The sequence below is a fragment of the Gymnoscopelus braueri genome (assembly GCF_963280865.1).
Source record: "Gymnoscopelus braueri genome assembly, chromosome: 8".
Classification (NCBI taxonomy): domain Eukaryota; kingdom Metazoa; phylum Chordata; class Actinopteri; order Myctophiformes; family Myctophidae; genus Gymnoscopelus; species Gymnoscopelus braueri.
The window spans coordinates 25,197,136-25,207,504 of NC_137609.1; the positions used below are offsets into that span (position 1 = coordinate 25,197,136).

Sequence of the window (10,369 nt, forward strand, 5' to 3'; positions counted from 1 at the left end):
TCCATAATAATAATAATAATAATAATAATAATACACTTTATTTGTATAGCACCTTTCATGACATGAAATGCAGCTCAAAGTGCTTTACAGAGCAAGAATACAATTACAGTTACAACCAATGTAACAATAAGGCAAAAAGAAAAAAGAAAAAGCATAAAACAACATTAAAATAATAGCAAAAGGCAGTGAATCAGGCAATACAGTGAGGACATGGGTAACAACACAGAGATTTAAAAATCAACCAAAAAATCAGCTAAAAGCAAGAGTGAAGAAGTAGGTCTTGAGGCTGCCTGTCTTAGGTGTAATGGGAGTTTATTCCACGCTGTCGGCCCGTAGAAGCAAAATGCTGCTTCACCGTGTTTTTATATGTCATTGTAGGCACCTCGAGCAGGTCAGCACTTGAAGACCTGAGGGGCCGGTTTGGAACATATCTCTCTAGGCAGTCATAGAGGTAGGAAGGTGCCAGACCATTTAGAGCTTTATAAACTAGTAAAATAATTTTTAAATCAATCCTAAAAACAACCGGGAGCCAGTGTAGTGAAGCTAGAACTGGAGTAATATGTTCTCTCTCTCTCTCTCTCATAGAGAGAGGCTGGATTTGAGTGTGCGAACTGTGTACCTAATCTGCATTAGCCTACTCCTAATCATACTGTGACCTGACCACCATGTCCTACAAAAAACAAAACATTTCAATGGTTTTGTTGCAATAGTGCATTTATTTTCTTGTGATTAATACAGGATTAGAGAATCCCAGGTCTAAATTGTTACTACTGTACCACCAATACTACTAACCTACTACTACTTTGGATACTACTCCAATCAAAAATAATATTCAATCAAACTCCTACTACTACTACTACTAATCCAGAAGAACCCCCTGCGGCAGGTGCCAGTACTGCTCCCGATTCGACTACAATGGGAAAACATGGCATGCTGTTGACTAAATAAGCGATTTAAACGTTTTTTTCAACCCCGTCCTAAAAAAGTTTACTTAAAAAGCCTCAAACATCTGTAGGTGTCTGGGGCTACCTTTACTTTTTGGATACGATGTGGCGAAAAGGGTGATCCACACTACGTCTGGACGGACTCTACCTTTGTCGGTTGCCGCTACAGTGATGGGAAGCTCATCTAGGAGCGGAGGGAGAGGTCCTAAATGGGACTGGTGACGTGATACGTCCATAGAGTTATATCGGGCAGGGCTCAGGCAGCGTTTTCATTGGTTAAGCACGAGCGTACGAGGAGACGCTCATAAGAGGAGGAGCGTGAACGTGCCCGTGCGCGTTGTTGTTGTACACAGCGTTGCCATGTCCATTTATTATAAGCGACTTTGGGCTTATTTTTCTGTTAAGTCGTTTGGAGTTTTTTTGGGCTTGTTTCGCAAGTATAGTTGGTTATTTGGGCTTATTTTTTTTATGTTGTTTAAATCAGTGGTTCTTAAACATTTTCATGTCAAGGACCCCAAATATGTATTTGTGCCAGGGACCCCGCCCATTCAAGATTTGCGTTGTTAAAATGTTTCAAAGATATTCATTTTTTTTTACATTTTCTTAAAGATTGTTTTGAAATAGTAGATCTGTGAGCTTGTAGATCGGCTATTTTCAATTAGCAAGGGCTCATCATGTAGCAGTTGCTTCTTTTGGGCTTGTTTTCATAGACATGGTTGCTTGTTTCTCTCCCAAAACCTGGCATCTCTGGCTGTTGTACAAGAACTGATAGAAAGGGAAGGAACATTATGGACGGAGGTGCTGCTGCCCGCTGGTCCTCTGGTGTGACCCTGGATGTGACCGTCTGACAGACACAGACAGCCAGCCAGGCAGAGAGAGAAGTTGACCTTGATCTGATCTGATCTGATCGGCTGCGATGGATTTCGTTCTGAGCGGGACGGCTGCGTGCGGTGCGTGTCTGTTCACGAACCCACTGGAGGTGGTGAAAACGCGCATGCAGCTGCAGGGAGAACTCAAGAGCCGGGGCACGTACCAGGTTTACTATAGGAACGTTTTCCATGCGTTTTACACGATCGGCAGAGTGGAGGGACTGGCCGGCTTACAGAAGGGTCTGGTGCCTGGACTCGTGTACCAGTTCTTTATGAATGGAGTGAGGCTGGGCTCGTATTCTGTCATGGACTCCGCCGGTTACATCCACACTGATGGGAGGGTCAGCGCGGCCAAAACCACGGTGGCAGGGGCGGTTGCTGGGGTTGTCGGTGCCGTGATGGGCAGTCCCGTATATTTGGTTAGTAGGTATTATACGATTAGTACACACACTGGTCTGACCTTTGCTAAACTGTACCCAGTGATAACTAATAGTGTGTAATGTACTAGCCTATAGATGGACCCGTCCCATTTGAAGCTACACTGTCAAAGTTACAAATGTGCAAATGGATAAATGAACACTGATGATTTGACAGTGTAATAGAGTGTATGTATAAAGGTAGGCTAACACAGCTGCTAGTACTACTACAGTATGTATGGCTTAGTTTAAACGTTATAGTAGGCTATATGCTGTGTCATTTCAAGGTAAGCTGAATTCCTGATGGCTTGTTTTGGGACTCTGATAGGTAAAGACCCATCTTCAAAGTCAGGCAACCTCATCCATCGCTGTTGGACACCAGCATCAACACCAGGTAACACATCTTGGTACCAAAATGATGCCACCTTAGATCGGTGACAATGCAGCCAGCAACTAATGTTACTACTGTTAACTAATGTTACTACTGTTAACTAATGTTACTACTGTTAACTAATGTTTGCTGTCCATGTCAGGGAATGATCCGTGCTCTGGTGGCCATCCAGAGGCAACATGGCTTTCTGGGACTGTGGAGGGGCTCCACTGCTGCAGTACCAAGGGTCAGCGTGGGGTCGGCTGCTCAACTCTCCACTTTCTCTGCCTCGAAGGAACTTGTGATTGACCTACAGGTTAGGATGTGCTAAATCTGTATGATGATGATATACTGTACTTTATTAATTCCCCGGAGGAAATTCACGTAGACACCAGTGCAGGACATAACCCCAAATAGAGACACAGAGAAGAACAATCTGGCAAAATAGGGGGGTTGGTATAGTAACGTTGAAGGCATTCAGACTCAGTGGTGAGGTCAGAACATAATGCTTGTTATTCTATGTACCCCCTTTCCTTTGTTTAAGGTAGCTGCATACTCCAGTAGAACAGTCAACGTGGGTTCGGTTCGGTTGGACTTACCGAACCCCCCAAAAAACGTGGACTGACAAGTGTCATTTCATTTCTGTGGCTTGTGCTCACGGCTGGCGCTGTTGGTGGTGTGCAGTGTATAGGCTGCACTACAGCCAGCAGCACTGCTGGAAGTGGAACAGATGGTTAAATTAATGCCTGGATATCGTGACCGCGACACACTGTGGGGAATTTGTGACGGAGGTATATGGATTATAGGGTTTTCCCTTTATTGCGATAGGCTGTGTTTATGATATTTCAGAGGGGTTTGTTCCTCCTGGAAGTTGGCTCATGTCTCTTCCAAACTAACGCTGCTTATCACTTGCTAGTGCTGACAGAATGAACTTGAAGCTGGGCTGAATGAATGAGGAAACGATGCGGAATAGCCGAACTGGGTTCGGGTAGTCACAACATCTCGGAGGCACCCAACAGCTGAATTTTGCTCGGGTTCCACCCACCCGAACTTGAGGGAAATAATGACACTCACCCACCTATCCAAGCTAAAGTGTGAATAAGATTGAAGCCATGAGTTTGATAAAAGTTCATGGCATGTTTTCACTTCCTTAAAGGTACAGTGCAGGAGGACACCTCCCATACTAGATTTGAACCAGGACACATTCATATTATCAAATTGTAATCTAACATAAAGTATGTAGGCCTATGGTTTATAAAAGGACAATTCATAATGCCTCCATCTAAAACTTGTAGAAATGCATTTTGTGAGTGTGATATAAGGTGTTCCAGGGTGCACTGTATCATACTGAGTGGTAAGCATAAGCATCATAGTAATGTATGTTAACTAAACTAACTAAACAGGAAATGAAACCATTTGTATTAGCTTTTACTTTCAGTCCCCTGTTAAGTTCAGTCACTTTTGTTATAAATAGGTTGTGATGGATTGAATAGTTGACAGTCAGTCTACTACTCTTATTCATAGAGTAAAAGTTGAAGTATTTAGATAAAAGTGGTTTGCATTCAGTTGGTTGCTATTGGTTTGTCTCACTGGTCTCACACGTTACAGAACCTTCTGTCTCTTTCACAACGCTTGTTCTGTTTCCACTCTCTTTGATGCACAGCCATTTATAAATGTGTAAATATTCCATATAATCTCTGTTGACCAGTAAAATTGTGGTGCCTTATGTACCTTTTAAAATTGTTCTGTTTATTTTAGAAATGCATTTTCAAGAAAGATGGCCGGTCTACTTTGTAGTCAGTGTTTGTGTACTGCTCACAAAACCAATCAGTCTAGCCTTATTCCCAGCCTTTTCTCATCTCAGAGGAGCTTGGACAGAGCACTAGCCTTTTGCACCATTTTGGAATGGAAACTCGACACCATTCTTCCCATCACCCCCTTAGCAAAGCACATGCAGCTTACACAACTTGGAGTGGTGAGGGGAAAAATAAAAATCTTGTTCATAGGCATTACAACAGGCTCGTGTCACATGCTGACTTTTATTGCTAAAATATATTTGCATTATGTGCAGGTTCACTTATTGAAGACCATATACAGTCAAATCCACAGTGTAAAAACGTACCCATAAGAGTTCAATTAACACTCTTTTTCTGTATAATCTTTCTGAATCGAGGCTATACTACGTACAATGCGACATTTAATTTAAAGGTAAATGATGACTTGCATGATTAATAATAATAATACCTTAGATCTACTGTATATAGTGCTTTTCTAAGTACTCAAAGTCGCTTTACATAAGGGGGGGGGGGCGTTATTAGGAAAAAACAAACAAATAAGATAAGTACAATAATAAAAACAGTTAAACAAAGATTTTGAACATTCTCAACTCGACCTAAACTGGGAAAAGCAATTTTGAACAGGTGGGTTTTTAGGGCGGTTTTGAAGGACTAGCTGCACCTTTGAAATCTAGCAAGTATGTTTTCTTAGCATAGCAGGAACCTCACTGTACTCTCTTTCAACATCCTAGGTATTTCCAAGTGGCAGCTGGCTGGTGGCATTGACTGCAGGCATGATCAGCAGTGTGGTTGTGGTGTTGGCTATGACGCCTTTTGATGTGGTGAGCACACGACTCTATAACCAGCCTGTGGATCATCTAGGCAAGGTAAGGACGTAGTATTGACTTTGTTTCATGTTAGCAAACAACATCAAACTATCACTATACATCTTTATAACATGGCCACAGAGAATACTTTCTGAATTAGTGTGATTCTATATAACATTGATATTGTGGTAAAATACTTGACTACTGTCAGCTGATAGACTCAGCTGACACTTGTTTCTATGTGTACTGATGAGAGACCTACTTACATATTCACCGTCCTATATATTCCTTGATAGACTGTACATACTGTGTATTCATGCTGTTGATAGCCATATACTGTATATAAGTGATAAATGTATACAGTATTCATTCATAATATTAAGTGATGATAGAGTACGTTTATACTTATATTTAATAGCCCGTACAAGCCTGTACATCTCTTAACTCGGTCATTAAGAAACCCAGTGAAGATGTCTTGTGTCTAAGCCTATTATGTTCATTTTTTTATCGACTCTTACCTCTGTGCTTACATCTGAATTTCTCCTCTGGGATTAATAAAGGGTTATTTTATCTATGTCGTTACATAGTTAAAATATTCTCAGGTTTTCAGTCAAAGTGCAGAGTTGCACCGCTACTCTGAGTGCTTTGTAAGTACAGCTGTATTGCTGGCAGCTCAAAAAAACAAGAACACAGGACTTGTTTCTGAAGTGTCCACGCCTGTAGTGACTTATCTCAAGACTCTCTGTGTTCACTCCCTTACATGATGCAGCGAGAGAGTCACCCTGCACAACTTTCACAAGATGTCATTTTCTCTTTTAGGGTCAACTTTATAGAGGATTTTTTGACTGCTTCTCAAAAACACTGAAGAAGGAAGGCTTTACAGGACTCTACAAAGGTTTGGGAGCCTCCTATTTCCGTCTAGGCCCACACACCATTCTGTCTTTGCTGCTCTGGGATGAACTGCGCAAGCTCTACAAGCAGTACAGATAGCACCAGAGAGACGAAGTCAAGCATGAAAATGGATTATGTATTAAGCACTCAGTTCACAGGTAAATGAGTGTTAATTTAATGAGCTCATTTTAAAGAGGTAATCGCAAACTAGGAGCTGCTTTATTCTCCTTATGGGAAAGAGTAGAGGTGACTATCTACAAAAGATGTTGAAGCACTTCAGCAGAAAATGCCTAGAATGTACGTAGCACATTGGCTCAGTTTCTGTGGTATTCTGATAACCAAAATGCAACAGGGCTAAATGTATTTAACCTGCAGTTACTGTAACACTCCAGAATCAGAGTTACTTTATTCATTATAGACAGGAATTGTACATGAATTCATCTTGGTGTCATTTGTGCATAAACATTGCATTTTAGCAATACATGTTGACATTTCCTCACAGGAATCAATGTATTAACTTGATTTTAACTTATATGGCACAGGAGATTAGAGGATTTATGCAATAATCTAAAGGAAGAAACATCTTGTATAGTAGCATCATGTACTGTAATACCACAACTACATGCCATTCCAAAAGCTAAATATTTTAAATAGATAAGGTAAGGCATACTTTATTATCCCCTTTGGGAAGAAATTTGTCCTCTGCATTTGACCCATCCTATTTACTTAACAGCAGTTAACAGCCACAGTTCAGCGCCCAGGGACCAATTGTAATACCAGGACCTTGATCAAGGTCAATGGCAGGAATATACAGTCATGCATGTCGTTTGGTAGAAACCAATGTCACGAGTTTTGTGAATATTTTGTTTGTGTGTGGGCGGGGGGGTAAAATGGTCTAGGTTTATACACTGCTGACTTTCAGCTGAGTTTCATATGTCCAAGAGTTTCTGATTTTAACTTTTCAGTTATGTTTATCAAAGTTACTGTTAACCATTTTATTTTTAGGAGGGATTTAAACTTTTCAGTTATGTTCATCAAAGTTACTGTTAACCATTTTATTTTTAGGAGGGATCCCACAAATTGTTACAAAGTAATCCCCTACTGCTATCAGGAAAACTGTGCTTTGCCACATTTACACTTATGGCTGCATCAAATCAACTACTTCTATTACTTCTATCGGAAATGGAAACGGCACACAGATGTTTTTGACTTTGGCGGTGGCGGGGGAGTAGTCAAACCCTGTGGATCAATGTTGGGTCTAACCCCATATCTCCATATCACTCCTTCCAAGTTTAACTGCAATTTTATTTTTCATACAGATAAACACAGCAGTCCCTTGAACACTCATTTATAAAATGTGTGTTTAAAATAACAAAAATGATAAATGCTGACAGCAAAGAGCATGTTTATGTCTGAGATATTAGTCTATTATACTTTTCAAGCCACCTACCATAGTTGTTTTTTAGTGTCCTTAAAGACATTCCACATCCTCTGCGATTTGAAAGTTGATTCAATCTTGGCCTCTGCTATAAACGCTGACATTTCAACTATGTTGGTATGATAGCGCTGCCAAGTTCTATTTGCCAATCGTCATGGGGCCAACTTTACATAACCGTAACCAAACAGCACAGTGCTAAAGACCTGTTGAAGTAGCCTACAAGAAAGTGATTTTGTAATAGCTGCATAATTACCAATTACCAATAAGTACCAACAACAGTATATGTACCATATCTCTGCTGTTCGGCCGGAACCAGCTAAATCCAAAATGGTAATTGTTCAGGAAATGAAAAACAAAATATCAATTTTTCAGACCTTATATTTTTAAAACAAAGCAATACTGCCTCATCAAACTTGGTATTGTGACTTTATATATTATCAGATACTTGCATGTGTCATTATATTATCAACACTTTACCCAAATCCAGTGCAAGTGGAGTTAGGAGGTTTTGTCCATCATTGATAAGAACAGCTGGCAATGGATCTCAAAGCTCACAACACATCACAACGCATTGTGAGCTTGGAGATCAGCTATTTATGGTGAGCGCCATCCTCATATACTATAGATCAAGCTAAATTCTGTACTTAAACAACTTTTATTTTAACATGCATTGTAAACAACCATGGATCTAACTGTTACCACTGTTGTTCTTCTACAGTTGAGTGCAACAAACAATTCTGCCTCAATACTCAATCATGTATTTAACAAAAGCGATCATGGCACACCAACAATAAATAAATGGCATATAAATACAAAATACATTCATGAAAAATAGAATCTGTAGCCTACTGCACTAACAATAACAACCACAGTTGAATTTACCTATCATATACCTATCAACATTTTATTATCACACTGTTGTGTGTTGTGTGTTGTGTGTTGCGTGTGTGTGGTGGGTGTTTCTTAGTGCTTTAGATTGTCATAAAAGCTGTGAAAGTCTTTTGGCATGATCTCCTTGAGCTCTTGGAGATGTTTGAAACAAACTCCTGCACACACTCATTCTCTGTCCATTAACATTTAAAAAGAAAACACGAGCAGATGACCTTTGTGAAGACACCCTTCCCCTCTTTACTGGGGTGACATCTATCAAACCTTGCACATACATTCTCTTCTCTTCCCAGTTTATGTTCTCCCAAAAGCATTGAAAAATCTTCTCCCTGTCTGCCTCATACAGAGCAGAGCTTCTCTGAGAGTCTGAGAGGAGGGGGGAGTTGTTTGTTTTTGACGGACAGTTTGAGGGTCCAATGGAGTTAGGAGTTTTCGTCAGAGGCGCTTTTTAATACTTTTCATATGTTATTATAAAAAAAAAAATTACACAGATGTAGAGGGGGTTCAATAGCGTTGATTTATGAAAAAAAAAAAAAAAACTGAAAATGGAGTTAGCTGGTCCCGGCTGGACACTGACGATATGTAGTTTGGCTCTAAAATTGCTTTGGCCTTTTTGGTATTTTCTTTATTTGTATTATTATGTGACTGTATACTGATCCCAATAGCCTGGAGTACTGTTTATGCCTATGGTGTCAATGTTAAGATACTGGCAACCCACCCCATCCACTCCATATACAACTCTTTGTTTCATTTGGGGTGTATTACCTCATGGGTAGGTTTTATATTGTCGCTGTCGGATGTTGTATGTTCAAAACGGTTACTTTTCAGGAAATGAAAAAAAAAATGTGTTCCAATGGATTCAATGTAGTTATTATATAGTCACAAGATCTTAATACTTGTTTTCATTGGTTAAAACTCAGACAAACTTAACCACTTTCACTTACAATTTGTTTCCAAAATAACAAAAATAGCCGATCTACAGGCTCACAGTGACGCACTGTGACTCACTGAGTTTGTAGACCGTCTATTTCTGCAACCTTTGTGTGACACTGTCTTGCAACGACGAAGTGGGGCATTGGGTTACGAAAAAAAGATACAAGGTTTCTGCCCGACTATGTCCTCGCTGATATTGTATGACTTTTCTTTTCTTTTGCATTCAGTTGGATAGAAAAGACGTGTAATCAGAACAGACTGTAGCTTAGTGGGTAGATGTCATCAGAAGGTCACTGGTTCAACTCCTGCCTACTTGTCAATTGTCCAAGTGTCCCTGAGAAAGACACTTAACTCCTAACAGCCCCCCTCCCCAGCTGGGTGAAGCAGAAAATGAATTTCCTCTGTGGGTTAACAAAGGTCTCCCCAGTAGTTATGCAACAGCTAAACACATTTTTCTTACACTCCCACTTGTTATACTCTCCCACTTATGTGAAAGTTCAAATGTGGTACTTTCTCAGTTCCACATTGGAAAGTACCACATCCTTGGGTGTTGTGAGATAAAGAACATGTATTGACATTGAAGTGACTTGTTGGTGTGGTTTTGTTTTTAAAATATGAAAATCAAAGTCTAATCTTCTATTTCTAGTCTACTTTCTTTGTCATTCAATATAGATTAAGTATTATCATGCTTTAAATCTGTTGGTAGGTTCTCAGCCTCAGCTGGGCATTAGTAACTCACACAATAACAAACTAATCAATCACAAATATCTCAAATTCTGAACACAACTACAAATGGAAATGAGTGACTAACGAACATAGTGTATGCACACACAGCCACACTTGAGGTAACATGAGGCTGAGATAAAGATTACAGATAGGTAAATGTCCACACAGATACCAGATGTGCGTGAGTAACACTGCTCCTGAAATAATTTAGCATATACATTACAATTCTGATGTAAAGCCTAATTACAGGAAGGTTATAGCTCTGAACAGTACTTTAACATGTTGTTTATTG

At 39.9% G+C, this 10,369-nt stretch overlaps 1 protein-coding gene across 1 annotated transcript; it reads left to right on the forward strand.

Annotated features, from left to right (window-relative positions):
• Positions 1-1,722: 1,722 nt before the first annotated feature.
• On the forward strand, positions 1,723-9,933 carry slc25a35 (solute carrier family 25 member 35). The gene is made up of 5 exons (XM_080434561.1): positions 1,723-2,232; positions 2,558-2,623; positions 2,763-2,915; positions 5,127-5,261; positions 6,021-9,933. The coding sequence occupies exons 1-5, from the start codon at positions 1,861-1,863 to the stop codon at positions 6,189-6,191; spliced, it is 897 nt and encodes a 298-aa protein (XP_080290687.1). The 5' UTR covers positions 1,723-1,860; the 3' UTR covers positions 6,192-9,933.
• Positions 9,934-10,369: the final 436 nt, after the last annotated feature.

Coding starts and splice junctions, on each gene's coding strand:
- slc25a35 (XM_080434561.1), top strand. CDS start 1,861: ATGGATTTCGTTCTGAGCGGGACGGCTGCGTGCGGTGCGTGTCTGTTC. Junction 2,624..2,762: donor GACACCAGCATCAACACCAG/GTAACACATCTT, acceptor TGTCCATGTCAG/GGAATGATCCGTGCTCTGGT. Junction 5,262..6,020: donor CTGTGGATCATCTAGGCAAG/GTAAGGACGTAG, acceptor TTTCTCTTTTAG/GGTCAACTTTATAGAGGATT.